This window comes from Astyanax mexicanus, chromosome 15 (genome assembly GCF_023375975.1).
Source record: "Astyanax mexicanus isolate ESR-SI-001 chromosome 15, AstMex3_surface, whole genome shotgun sequence".
In the NCBI taxonomy this organism is placed as follows: Eukaryota; Metazoa; Chordata; class Actinopteri; order Characiformes; family Acestrorhamphidae; genus Astyanax; species Astyanax mexicanus.
Genome location: NC_064422.1, coordinates 27,995,373 through 28,010,273, shown reverse-complemented (window position 1 = coordinate 28,010,273; position 14,901 = coordinate 27,995,373). Strand labels below are relative to the sequence as shown.

At 37.6% G+C, this 14,901-nt stretch overlaps 1 protein-coding gene across 3 annotated transcripts in view; it reads right to left on the bottom strand.

Moving 5' to 3' along the window:
* The window catches only part of abcc3 (ATP-binding cassette, sub-family C (CFTR/MRP), member 3), a 69,986-nt gene that overhangs the window by 29,138 nt on the left and 25,947 nt on the right, over positions 1-14,901 (bottom strand). For all 3 annotated transcript variants that reach the window (XM_007257239.4, XM_007257238.4, XM_007257237.4), the window contains exons 4-9: positions 13,654-13,788; positions 12,418-12,543; positions 10,235-10,296; positions 8,706-8,837; positions 5,792-6,022; positions 1,614-1,791 (exon numbers count right to left, since the gene is read on the bottom strand). In XM_007257239.4, the coding sequence (XP_007257301.3) occupies positions 1,614-1,791; positions 5,792-6,022; positions 8,706-8,837; positions 10,235-10,296; positions 12,418-12,543; positions 13,654-13,788 (864 nt within the window). The remainder of the gene's footprint in view (positions 1-1,613; positions 1,792-5,791; positions 6,023-8,705; positions 8,838-10,234; positions 10,297-12,417; positions 12,544-13,653; positions 13,789-14,901) is intronic.

The window sequence follows — 14,901 nt, the reverse complement described above, 5'->3', positions numbered from 1 at the left end:
CACTAGAGTAGAGTACAACAAAAAATGCACACCCCTCTGCTCACTCACTCACTCACACACAGGACAGCTCCTTTTTCTTTACCTACTCATTTATCAAAGCCATGACACAAAGAAAAAAGCCTGTTACTACACAGGCCAAGTCACTCAAGCACGTTCTGAAGCTTATGAATGCATTCTGACTCAGCAGCGCAGCACAATGCGTGCCTCCACTAAAGGAGCCCGTATCAACTGCAGCAACACAATGACATTACTAGCCTTTCTCACACAGACAAAATCTGGGCTAGAGGGCAATGTACCTGCATGTGTTTAATGAGGCTAGTGTTGGCTATTGACTTATAGGGATGCAACTAATGATTATTTTGGTAGTTGACTAATCTTCTGATTATTTCTCTGATCAGTCGATTAGTCAACGATTATTTCTGCCATTCCCTCCAATGGCAATGCTTGCTGTGGGTATGCCTCCTGTTTCTAGATTTCTCTATCAGTTCAAAAAGATTGAAAGAGATTTAATTGAGATTTGAATGCGTAGAAATGTCCAGAACATTTAAATGCCATTTTGTGCTGCTATTTTATGAGGAAATGTGTAATCTGCTGTGAGATTGAGACCATTACCCTACTCCCATTGTGTTTCTGTCCACGTTCATTTATGTAGTGCTACACTACAAATTAACGATTAGTCGAAAATGAACATTTGGTGTCGACAAATTGTTATAATTGACTTAAATTATATTGACCAATCGTTGCAGCCCTAGTCATTTATGGTTTCAGAATGTATACTCAAACTGATATAAGTACACTAATATGCCAAAAATATTCAGGTTTTCCAAATCACTGCCATGGCCACAGCTGTATGAAACCAAGCACCTATAGACATGTAGACATTTGTGAAATAATGGGTCGATCTCAGGAACTAAATCCCAGCATTGGAGGATGCCATCTGTGCAAATTTCTCAATACTAAATATTCTGTCAGTGATATTAAAACACAGTGGAAGTGATTGGAAACAACAGGAACCTGTACAATAACAGTGCAGGTCAGCACATCCTGAAGCACATTGTGTGTCATGAACTACAGACCTCCAAACCTCATGTGTCCTTCAGATTAGCAGAAGAACAGTGAGTATAGCAAGCTCCATAATATGGGAACCTGCATCACCAAGCGCAGTGCATTGAGTCAGATGCAGTGGTGTAAAGCACGCCATCACTAGACTCTAGAGCAGTGGGGGCTTGTTCTCTGGAGTTTTATAATCACACTTCTCCGTTTAGCAATCTGATAATGGAATCTGGGTTTGGCAGTTGCCAGGAGAACAGTTTTTGTTTGACGGCATTGTCCCAATGTATAAAGTTTGGAGGAGAGGGGATTATGGTCTGGGGTTGTTTTTTCGGAGTTGGGCTAGGTCCCTTTCAATGCATTTTGGACACTGTCATTCTCCCAACTTTGTGGAAACAGTTTTGGAATTTTTCCAAATGGTCCACAAAAACATGACAGAGCCAGTCTTAACTTGACAAAACTGACTATTTATAAAGTGAACCAATAGTTTCAGATTAACAAATCTATCAAGTTTGTAATCTGGACTGTATCTAATATCTACATCTAGCTGTGTGTGTGTTTACCTTCCGGTAGATGGCTCCTATGATAGCCGTGCGCAGCCTCATGCCCGTGACAAAGCAGTACTGAAAGTGTTGGTGCAGGATGAGTGTCTGTAGCAGGGCGCATCCGAACATCATGAAGGCCAGAGCGAAGCCCCACCATGACGGGACTCCCGTCTCTTTGGTGAATTCAATCAGCATTCTAAAACAGAGAGACAGAAGAGAGAAAATCAGTGAACATAACAGTGAACCATAAATTCCTGTAAAATAATTAACATATAAATAAAATATTCAAAACAAATGACAGTTAATGTGAAAGATCAACAAGTGCTAAGTAGCAATACTTTTTTGTGCACAGTTATTAAATACACACAATACATTATAACCACATCATTTAAAGGTTTGTAAAGCTGCTTATCTTTACTGTGATGCGTTTTTAATAAAAATCACATCAAACAGAAACAAATCAAAAGAAAACGCATCGACTACAAAAATTATTAAATTAACCCCCGTGGAAGTTTTCCTCTTTTTTAGTGAATTTATGTTTAAAATAATAGTACTGTCACAGAATCTATGTGGATGGTTCTAGGATAGTTTTACTCTAATCTCCTTTGAAAACTACTCAAGCTCTTTAAATGGAAGTCATTGGAAAAATATTTTATTCCAAGCCATTATGGAGCATTTTTATTGGTCCATTCATCAAAAACAACTGTCAGATTCCCATTATGTTAATCTCAGATGATGGTAGTACAGTATTTACAATCTAATACTCATTTTATTAATACAAAATTGCCCTTCAGGTGGTAAAAGAATGATCAAGTGACCTCTAGTGTGTCCAGTTTTTCAATTACTCATGATCATGTGCCCCAAAATGACTTGTTTTTTCTTTAATGAATGCCGTTCTATGTGTGCCCTTCCAGCTGAAAAGGTGCTATTATTACATTACATAACATTACATTTGGCAGACAAATGCGACTTAAAATAACGATGTACATTATCAACTGCCCTACTTGTGTAGGGGTTTCGTGCCTCAGGCGGTGTCTTCGTCAATAGAGAAAATGAGATGCAGTGCTGTAAGGGGTACTCCAATAAATGAGAAACAATGAAGCCATGCCCAGTTGGAGGCATATCATTAGCCAATGGCTTTACAGTGGTTAAAATTTTCCATCTGTAAACTAACTTGCATCTAACATCTAACATCTTGCTGAATCTATGGCACAACGAGGGCACACAGCCTGCCAAAATAAAAGTGTGAGTAAAGGGGCTGTTCGCCATTTGTGTGCAATTAGGCAACAGCTTGTGATTGGATGTTTTAAGAATCTGTAAAGGTTTGCATGGACAGAACACTGCAGATGTGCACAGGCAAAAACATGTTATGAATTTTTGGGATCATGACCCTCTTGTTTGGTGAGCACTGGAGTGTCTCCACTGGTCAAAACATATCAAACCAAATAAAAAGTTTATTAACTCTGCATTTGCCTCTACAAGGCAGATGAACAGCAATTTTTAACTTGGAAAAAATCTTACTTCGTACAAATATTTGCCTTAGTAGAACCATGATGGCCTACAGAGTCCATGTCTCATAGCATATCCTAGTCTAGCACTGCAATCATGGCATGGCCTGGCTTCTAGCCCAAAAGCTAACTAGACTATAGCCAGGTTAGCTTAGCTTTTAGTCTAACAGCTTCCTAGTCCTGCTCACTTTACTGGCGTTTCTTTACTTTCCGTAAACAGGTCGTAACAGAATCCTCATGGCGCACAGAAGTTACATATCATAGTATATGGTATCTTAGCATTGGCGTTTTGGCCTGGGCTGAATTGTAGTTGAATTGGTAAAGAGACTGTAGACAGTCAGCTGGATTAGCTTAGCTTTTAGCTTACTACCCTCCTAGCATCTGCTTGCTTCATAGGTTGCTTTCCTATAGCCTGTTTTGTGGTCTGTGTACTTGCATGGCAATGTTAGCAGTAGTTTGTGATTTGATATTTTCAGGTGTCTGTAAAGAGTAAAATGATAAAAGGCAGATCTGGAAAAAGCAAAATATTATTTTCTCAGACCATGGCTCTCTTGTTAGGTTTGCAATGGAGTATGCATGGAACTTCCACAAATAAAAACAGGACAAACTACATAAAAAGTAAAAAAAAAAAAAACTCCAAATCTGCCTCTACTGGGCAGAGCTAATTGCTTTGCAGCATAGCATATCCTAGGTTAGCACAGTCATCTTGAAGATCTCGTTTGGAAGTAAGTCAAGCCCCAGCAGTATTTGTTTGACTGTGGCCCACATGTTTGTTGTATGAACTAGAGTATGAATGTAGTGTTCCCACCAGTAAAAACAGACTAAGCCAAATACAATGTTTAATAAGTCAACATAAAACAAAACAGATGTAAAGCAGTATTATTTTAGTCTTGGTATACAGCTCAGGCAAAATTAAATGCTCAAGAAAATAAATAAAGTTTAGTTCAGCTATTCCAATGAAACCATAGACTGGCTGAGAAATGTTTGGATAGATTTGTACCCATAGATTTCCAACACAAACTAGTACCCCCGATCACACGTTCACATACACACTGCACTGGAAACAAATTTGCATATTGCATTTGCTTTGCAAATAACTGAAAACCCTCTCAAACGCCGCCAGAGGCCTAAACGCAAAGCAGCACGACAAGCTAGCATTGTTCACATGCTCACCATCTAATCAGCATACACAGCTCATATTTACTTCAGTCGGCCCGAACAAACATGATAAAGGTTCCTAGTAAAATATATATGTGTGCATATTTATTTATTTTATATGCTCTGAGGCTTTTTTTGAAAGCCAAGGTTATATAGGACAAAGTCTGCGCTAGCAACCATGACGGCTATTGTGTCCACCACAATAGAAGACCATTGAAAAGGACTCGTACAATGGATTTTATAGAAGCAAACAGTACAGTGACATCTGTTCACTACCTAGGCTCCTTTCCGTGCCACTTGATTAGGCCTCGCTGGTGCTCGTCTAATGTCTTTTTAAGTACAAGATAGCGGCATTGCAGGAAACCCAGCAACGGAAAAGTCGATGACAACGGCTCATAAACGCACCAAACCCTAAGATAAGACTGATCAAACATCATTTATCACCTCACGTCATCTTTCCTGCAACTATTCACCATGACTATGTGTCATCATATGCCACTTACTTCCCCATTGTAAATTTCTAGCGACTCTTAACTGCCGGATACCAGGCATCTCTTGTCTGCTGGAGCCGGATAGAAATGCTCCCTCAATATACACATTTCCTTCTGGATAAATCTCTCTTTTGTACTGTATAAATTGTATTTTCAATTTTTGTAATATTGCATCCAACAATCCTAGTATGTACCGGATATACAGTATGGCAGTTACTGTTGCATGTATAATATTTAGAAAAAAACTAATGGTAAATTGATAAAATAAATTTATCAAATGAATGACAATGTTTTTTTTATTAATCATGATTAATTGTGATTAATCAAAGTTAAAATGCTTGTACTTTATTTACTTCCAGAAAATAAAACAAATAGATGTACTAGATGTAATAGATAGATACTTGGCTATAGTAAAAATACAGTATATTATAACATTTCTGTGTAGTTTTGATTATGTTTAAAAAAGAAATCCAGTGTGAAATGGTATTAGGGTATAGTGAAACATGATGACAAGTGCAAACTTTTGTCAAACAGCTCATGTTTCACACAGGATTTGCAAAGGTTTTAGGGAGAGCATTAGGACATAAAAGCCCTAATATCTCAAACAGCAAAACTACTTATAAATACTACTTTTACCAGATAAAGGAGGAGATCAAGCAGGTAGAAGAGGAAACATGGCAAACTTACGCTTCACAGGAGAGAGTGAGAGAAAGAGAGAAAGAAAGTGAGAGAGGGACAGAGAAGTAGAAGAACTTATTTCAAAATTAATAAGAAGTAATCTACCATTTTAACTTAACAGTAGTGATGCCAGAACAGAGTCAATTGACTCTGTAAAAATGTAAAATTATGAGAGGAAATATGGGCCAAAATGGATTCATTTGCGCAAAAAATGTAACATTTAATCACACGCATTAACGTGTTAGCAATGACTCTAAGCAGTAATAAGAAGCAAACAAATGCCAGAAAATAACTCAAAACAAAGAAAAAAAAGTACGTGGGCCCTTTAAGGCGTGTTATGTAAGCTGCCACTAGCCTTCACCTGAGCAGCTGTGGATTGATGAAGGTGATGAGATCCTGCAGCAGTTTGAAGGCTGAGCCAATGAGAAAGTAGGGGCCGAAAGCCTTGAGCAGAGAGCGCAGAAACGAAGGCTGAGGAGTGTCTTTCTTGCTGGACAGCAGCACCTCCACCTCCTCAGGGTTGACTTCCACATGGTTGGTCTCAGCCCCAGCTTTAGAGTACACTGCCTGTCCGTTCACGTCCTGCTCAATGCTGTGGGGGAGAAGAGGAGATTCTGGTTAGAGCATGTTTTATAAGAGACTGTTCTTTCATGCTGTCAGCATGTCAGCATCCATTTTTATTAGAATTACAGGTTTCTGTTTTTGTATGAGTGCTGAGTATTGTGAGTATTCCACAGCAGAAAATGAGCTAATCACAATATTGATTCTCCATCATGTTGGGGATAGGCAGATGTTTTTACAATTGCTCACTTGCAAATTTAATTTTAATAAATTCTTTTCATTTGAATTGTACATTTTACCACAGGAATGCATATATTGAGTATTTTATGTTATCGTACTATAAGGCGCACAGTATAATAAAGCGCACTATCAATGAAAGTCTTTTTTTATACATAAGGCGACACTAGTAAGCAACATGGGTGTTGTGATGTTTTCCTTCTAATTCAACAGAAGCTGTAAAGCTAAGCTAAGTAAACAAAACTGTAATTATTAAAAAAAAAAACATTATTTTAAAGTCAGTCAAGTGCTGGACGTTTATCAACAAAGATTTCTCTGCTGGAAATTGTTTATTTGGGTGAGAAAAAAACTTCTGTTTATTTACAGTAATCTTAGATTTCAAGATTTCCTGAGCACAGCAGCATTAGCATTAGCGGCTAACCATCAAACAGCGCTACACTGAGGAACACTGAATGTTCCAATAAGCCAGGGAGATATTAGCTAGCGGTTCCACATAGCTTGTTTTAACAGGGTAAATGCACAGACAACAGTCCGATATATTCACCTCTAAATGAAAAAATAGCTAACGCTTAGCTGCTAATGCTAATGCTGCTCCAGCAAAGCTAGCTAGGGTTAGCAGCAGACTACAGCTCAATATACTAGCCTCTGAATGGCAAAAAAGTTAGTGCTTAGCTAGGTTAGCGGCTAGTTCTAATACTGCTCCAGCCTCTGTGCTGAAGAAACTAAGCGGAAACTCCTTTATAACGCTGTACTTCATTGGAGTGGCTTTACTGCTGCTTACAACCTGACTGATAAAATTTATACATAAGGCTCACCTGTTTATAAGGCGCACTGACTATTTTTGGTAAAATTAAAGGATTTTAAGTGCACCTTATAGTGAAAATTACAGTTTAAATGTATAAATAGTAAGTATTAAGTATGCAACTTTAGCTTTGGTGATAAATGCTCAGATTTGGTTTTACAAGCCTATTTACAACTATGTTATAGACCACTGAAGTCAAACGTTATTCTCTAGTCCTCATTATTACTCCAATTACCCCTCCATACGTAACCCTGATTCTCAATGATAAAAAATATATATAATTTTTTTTTCTTTTCAAAAACAAGCCTTGGTCATATTCTGTGGTAAAGATAGCAGTATTCTGACTTTAAGATTTCAGTTTGTATTGGTTTGTTTTAAAGTATGCGTGTGTCAGCCCACAGTAGCCACATAGCATAGCATATTTTAGCTTAGCACAGTCATCTTGGCATGGGCTGCATTCTAGCTAAATACACTGTAAACAGCTGGCTGGATTAGCTTAGCCTTTAGAGTCTTTCTTCTTCTCCCTTCTCCAGCCAGCCAAATTCATGTTAGCTTTTAGCGTTTTAGCTGCACTCCCTGATAAACCGTTGAAACAAAACAGGTTGAGGACTTCGGAGTGGGCAGGGTTTGCTGTTCTATTTTGGCTATGCCAAATTTACCTTTCAAAGAAGAAAAGAAAGCCAAGATAAATACAGTTTTCCCTTCCAGGGCACCTTTTAAGTGATTAAAGCTGTTAATGAGTAGTACAGGGGCTCAGAAGATAAAGTTGGTTTAGAGGAGAAATGAATGGAGAACTTAACTGAGGAACTGAATGTAGTAGTTCATTCTAAAAAATGATTTCCCCACTGAATAAGTAATATATCATAAATTTGCTAATGTCTGCTAAACTTGGAAGTGTTTGCAAAGAGACAACTTGACAATGTTGAGCTAAGAACAGACACTCCTAAGTGCCAAACACAGCAAATTAACTTTTAAACGTGAACGAGCATTTGCACAACGGATTTCTAAACAGGACACAAGGGACTTTTCTTAACACCACAGATGAATGTCAAAAGCCACACAAATGCCAAGAATCAAAGTAGACAGAAAGACCTTCTTTGATTTTGTTTGTGCGTAACTAGAACTACAAAAGAAATGAAAGTCTCTCTGACCTGACTTGAGAGAACATTACAATTTTTGCTTTCTGTTTTCTTCTCTGAGTCATAAATGAAGGTGATACACTTATAGTGAAGTAATAACTGCAGTCAACCTACTGTCACCCAATCTACTTGCCAAAATTAAACACGTTTAAATACACATTTCTTTTGAAATAATCACAAATATATGTACAAATTATGGTACATCTAGATGATGTAGCGCTCTAGGATACCATTTAGGTACATATAAAGTGACTTGTTCCAAATCTCAGGCTGTTGCCTCTTGCCTCCTTTTCTTTATTTGTATGAACAACTCAGACTCTATTAATCAATAATTTGTGATGCAATATAGTTATTTATATGTTTGTGTCTGTCTGTTATTGTATTAATAATTTGTTTTGATATTGTATTTTTCCTTGTTTGTGCGAGTGTGTATGTAAGTACTATGGCTGCATATACAGTTCAGCTGCAAGTTTCATTTTCAAAGGAAATAACACAGAATCACAAAACTGTCACTTGTGTCCAGCACTGATCCACACCTCTGTGCTTTAGACTTTTCCCCTTCCCATTCCCTGAGGAGCTTAGGCACCACCAACTCGGAGCTGTCCTGCTTGTTTAGGGACCACAGGTCTTTCGTCTCCAATGGGGATTTGTAGCCTTTTATAGCCATGCTGAAAAACAAAAAAAGAGAAACAAGAATCAGTCTCACACACTTAAACACAGTATGGTAGAGCCCTATGAGGTCTGATTTTTTTTTTTTTTTTTTTACATAATATGTTTTTTCTAAAGTCCGCTTTTTCGTATATATTTTTAATACAGAATTTATTTTTTTAAGTTAATTGTAAGCCTTACATTTAATTCTGCAATTCTGCCTGTGTTTTCTGCACTGCACAAATCATACAGCCCTGGTACTGTACTGTATATCTGGAGTCAAACCTCACTGTTAGGAGTTGCTGCACAAAATAAAAGCCTATAATTCCTTTTTCGGATAAATAATAGCATATTAATATGATTACGTTTGTTTTCTGAACACTTCACCATTGTTTCCTAGATACAGCTTTTTGGTTAGAATCTCTAAACTGTACATATAGACAATTCTAGCCAGACGCCACTATTACTGATCATCACCACCCACTGCACTGTCCACTGTGGGAGATAATGCCTTCTATGACATGTTTTCAGTGCACAGGTGACACCTTGGTTCTAGGAATTTTAAATGCCAGCACAACTTCAGAAATGGTGAATACTATCAGGTCTCACTCAAACTGTCACCTTGCCATGAGCACACTGGACAGTGTTCATCCTCACTCACATGAGAACACCTCATAACATATACAGGCATTGGCATATATATATATATATATATTTACACAACTATAGAGACCAAATTTAATTTGAACATTATGAAATTCCATTTCCAGAGCAATCATTAATCATTTTTAATGAAAACTTTTTCATTTTTTTGGTGTTTTGCTAATAGACTTTTCTCTCCTGCAGCTCCTGGCTCACACAGCCTGCTTGGAAGCAGCCAAATAACTGGGTATTATTAGCACCATCAATTTACATGCAGCTTCACTGCTGAATTACATGGGAAATGTGGTGATTTAGTCTCAACTGAGAGATAAAAAAGTGAGAAAGCGGGATGTAGAGGACAGCTGATGCTGATGATGAGAATGTGAATGTATATGACAACATACGGGTTATATTTTTTAACTCTAGGTTATGTAAGGGGTTAAATTGTTAGTCTTGGCAAGCTTCTGAAATACTATATGTACTCATGTATTCAAATGAAGACATACCACTTTCTAGTTCGTGCATCAGCAGTTTCCAGGAAATCTGTAAACATTCGCACTTCACCTTGGCATGACATACCGTAATATGTACCATCATCCATTAAACATTAACTTGAAACTGTGGTATATTACATACTGTCCTAAACTAAAGAGTGTATGCAGAAAACATGTCTTAAAAACACATTTGTGGATCAATAAAAAAAATAGCAGCTAAAGAACACTGGAGCAAAACCTGTGCCCTGAAAATGTATTACAAAACACAGTATGATGTATACCTGGTAAACCACCAAAACGTCATTCTTGAAAGGAAGCCAGCTGTAGATTCTGGACAGGGATTCTAGAAAACCAAATGAAATAGTATTAAAAAAAATCATAAAAGTATAATATCATGTAACAATTTGATCACTGAGCATAACATATAACATACTGTATATTATGCACTCTGTATAAAAGTGCATACTGTTTATAAACTATAGTAATGTACAGCAGCATGGCAAATTAGAGCACTCCTGGTAAGCAAGATTAGCATATTATTTTGTCTTGTAAAATTTGAAAATTAGGAAAAAAGAACAGGAGCACCACGCAAAAACAACTTTTACTTGTGTCTTACAGTTTAGGTCCAATCCACACGTATTCAGATGTTAAAAAGAAACATTTTAAACCCTCCCATCATTTAAAAAAACTTTTCTGTCTGTCCACACAAAGGCAAAATGCCTGCATAAGCATGCTAGCCCTGTATGGGGAAGATAATATCTGTATATCGTAAAAAGAAAAACTAAAACAGCATGAATAAGGAAGTAAACACAAAATCCCCCCTCAAAATAAAACTAATTTACACAGTACCCCTAAATAGTGTACTAGTGTAGTGCAGGTCACTAAATTACAGATTCTAAATCCAAACAGAAAATGTAATGTTTGTAATATAACAGTATCTCCTTTTGTTCACATGTTAATATGTAGTTCACTATACAGCGAGCATGGGTATTTTCAACGACCGAAAATTCTGTTTTTGTGTGGATGAGTATTCAATCAAAACCCTTCATTTTTATCCCCAAATTTCCTCCCCAAATTACAAGGCCAATAACCTAACCCACTTATTAGGACTCCCATCACTAACAATGCCCCAACACCAGGAGGATGAAGACATAGTAGTAGCATAGTAGCCAGCATGTTCGGAGGAAAGCGCAGCGAAAACATCAGCTTACAGACACCTTGTGCTGATTAACATCACCCTTTGGAGTAATGTTGGCAGAGATCGCCATCTACCCACCCAAAAAGAGCAAAAAAGTGAATTGTGCTCTCTCAGGACGGCAGCAGCTGATGGCAAGCTACATGAACGGGATTCGAAACAGAAATCTCCTGATCATAGTGGCAGCGCTTAGCCCGCTGGATCACTCGGAGACCCAAAAACCTTAGTTTTTAGTTAGAAAAATATTCAAATATGTGTGGATGTGGTCTGTTCAGTCACTGTAAGGAAGCTTCAGTAAGGAAACTCCTCAAAACTTGCCCAACAATCAGCAGCTATTGTCTCCTCTAATCTCTAATAATTAAAATAACTGATGCTCACTAAAGCAAGAGAAGTTTCGGATTCATTCTGGAAACCTGTCCTGTGGATTTATGAAGCTAAAACAGAACTCTTTGGGCACAACAAGCTAACGTATATCTGGAAAAAACGTACAGAATTCCAGCAAAAGTACACCTCTCAAATTATTAACCACAGGGGTTGATCAGTATAGGGATGAGCGAATTTAACTGAACAAGACTTCAGACTTCTGCATGACACTGTATATAAAGTATAACCAGCTTTAAACATTTTTGTACATCCATCATTAAACATCAACACTTGTTAGAAACTAAAAATAATCCACTGGAGCACACCACATATGAGCACTATATTGTTCTATAATTACTAATTGTAATCCTGCTGATTTTTTGCATCCTTTATCATCCTTCTTTTAACCCTATTCTTCAAACAGTCAGGACCCCACAGAACCAACACAGAGCAGCTGTTATTTGTGTGGTGGGTCATTCTCTGCACTGCAGTGACACTGCCATTGTGTTTGTGTGTTAATGTGTGCTGTGCTGGTATGAGAGAATATAGAATGAGAGTTATAGCAGTGTTGCTGGAGTTTTTTTTAACATTGTGCACATTCACTGCAGCGACCCTGAGGTGTTTAAAACCTCCAGCAGCCCTGCTGTATCTAATCCACTCGTAATGAGCCACCACCTCAATAATAGCTGCTCTGTGATGGTCCAGTGAGTTCCTGATCATTGAAGAACAGGCTGAAAGGAGGATGTTAAAGAATGCAGATAAAACAGAAGGACTACAGTCTGTAACTATAGAACTACAAAGTGCTCCTATATGCTTAGTGAAGCAAACACACACACACACACACACACACACACACACACACACACACACACACACACACACACACACACAAACACACACACTTACAGGATCTGTGACCACGCTGGAGAAGAGTGGGGGCTTTTCATTGAAGCAGCACATGATGAGCTCCACCAATATGAGACCAAAATACATGTAGAAGGTTGTGAAACGCAGCTTGTCCACATTCTCTCCCTGCAAACACAGGAACAAGCTCAAAAATACAAACATCCCTCTAACCTACTTTTCATCCTCCCCTCGTTTCACCTTTTTATACAAATCATAGACCTCGTATTGCTTTTGTTCACATTCAAGGAAACGTTATGCATAAATGGCCGACATTTATGCAGCCTCCAGCTTGGAGGCCTTTTCGTTAGATAAGCAAGTTAGTAGCAGAACTTAAAAACAACAGCACTCCTTTCTCTTCTCTCTCTCTCCATCTCTTTTTCTATTCCTCTCGGCGGCAGCAGCAGCAGCAGCCGATCTGTCCTCATCTGAACTCTACACAGACCTGAGCGCCCGACTCGGAGCGTGGGAGGGAGAGGGAAAGGAGGATGACAGCCAGACATGAAAATGGGAAAAACACAAAAAATAAGAGCGAGAGAGAGAGAGAGAGAGAGAGAAGTAGGGGAGAAGAGATAGGAGATGAAGGCAAGCTGTGAACACGAAAGTCAGGAAAGGTTAACAGATGTGAAAGCCACTGGCAAAAAAAGTCCTGATATAAATGAGACAGAAAAAGGTGTGAAAAGGCTCAGAACACACACAACAGGACAGCTAACAATCACATCTGCCCACCGGAAGCTCTATGAACACATGAACAAATATAAAAATATGATTTGTCTCTTAATGCAGTCTATGAGTCTGCTCAGCATACACCCTGTTTGTCTTTTGGATTTAGAAAAAGAAATGCTAGGCTAATGTTGTGCTAACAAATCCTGGACTTGAATTAGACTGTAATCAGTGTTATCTTTACAAATGCAAGCCAAAATCGTATTTTTTAATTTGCTTCAGAAATCTAAAATCTAAAAGCTACATCAACATTAAGAAAAAAGCGATGTGTGGAACAATACCACATACTGTGCTGTGATAAAAGAGGTTCAATTAAATCAAAATTACTGCCCCGCCATTCAGCTACAGTATGTGGTTAATTTCTCTATTCATAGACTAAAGTGCACTGCATTGTTTTCTAACCTACGTTTATTTAAAAACAAAAGAAGATCTGAATGTATATCAAATTTATCAGGTTAATAAAGTGGTAAAACATGATGATCAGATGACACATTTGGTATAAGATTTCATACAAACCTTGTTGGCATGGAGGATCTTGGAGCGAAAAGGCACGATGGCACACAGCACAGACAGCATCCAAAATATGAAAAGCACCCCGGAGGACTGCACTCCTCTCAGCCGCTCAAACTGGATAATGAAGGTAGCCAACAGCTGACGGGAAGAGATGCAGAAAACTGTAGAGCAAATTCAAAACTCGCCTTCCAGTTTATTAGTGCTACAGTGTCTGTTATAGAAATTGCAATGTCAGTTTTGTTTAACTGAAGCCGTACCTTTGATGCAACAGCCGTAATTTAGTGATTGTGATACACATTATACAGTACTTTTCAGATTAAACAACACTGAGTGCCTTTTGTTTTCATGACAGGGTGTGTAATTCTTTCTGTTTAATTGGATGAAGTGCTGCAAATTACAAAAGCAAGGAGCTAGGGTAGTTGGTGTTTTAAGAATCTGCAGCTACTTTTGTTTTTGGTCTAAAATGTTGCAACAAAAAGGTCTTTAAATATCGTAATACAAGATTTTTAATTGTATCACCTTACATTTACTAGTAAATAATAAAAGGAAAACCAGAAGAAGTAACAGAAGAAAATATTAGAATTTCATTAAAAAATATTTAGAATTTATTACCAATATTTAACAAAAGGCATTCTAAGCGGTCAAAGTCCCAAACTGGGTTATTCTAGTTTCCACTTCTTGTTTGCTAAAACTGTAAAATTCAAATGATATAGATCTATCAGTTTGGATTTCTTCTCCTTCTTGTTTTTTGTTGTATTGTTAAACAGTCTTTGTATGAAATAAAAACAACAAGGCCGAATAGGGGTGGGCGATATGGCCATAAAATAATATCACAATAATTATTATCGTATTTTCGCAGTAACGATACTCTTGGCGATATGACAAAACACTGAATAAAAAAAAGAAAACACTACTGCAACATAATGGAAATTTAATATTATTATTGCACATAATATGATATGGCACACCTCTAACTGAGATATATGACTCTATATATTCAGGCCTGAAGTAAAATAAATGACACTGGATAGATATAATCTGTCTCTAGTAGATATATAATGGGAAATGAGAACAGTGTGAAGTTTTTTGCTAAAAACAGCAAAAAAATAATATCCTGATGTGATAATTAGGGGTGGGTGATATGGCACGATATTTCAGGGTACAATATCGTTTACGATATTCAAAAATTCTGAGGACTTAAAAGGTGTTATATTGATATTGTGCATGTACATGTTAATGCTTCTATACATA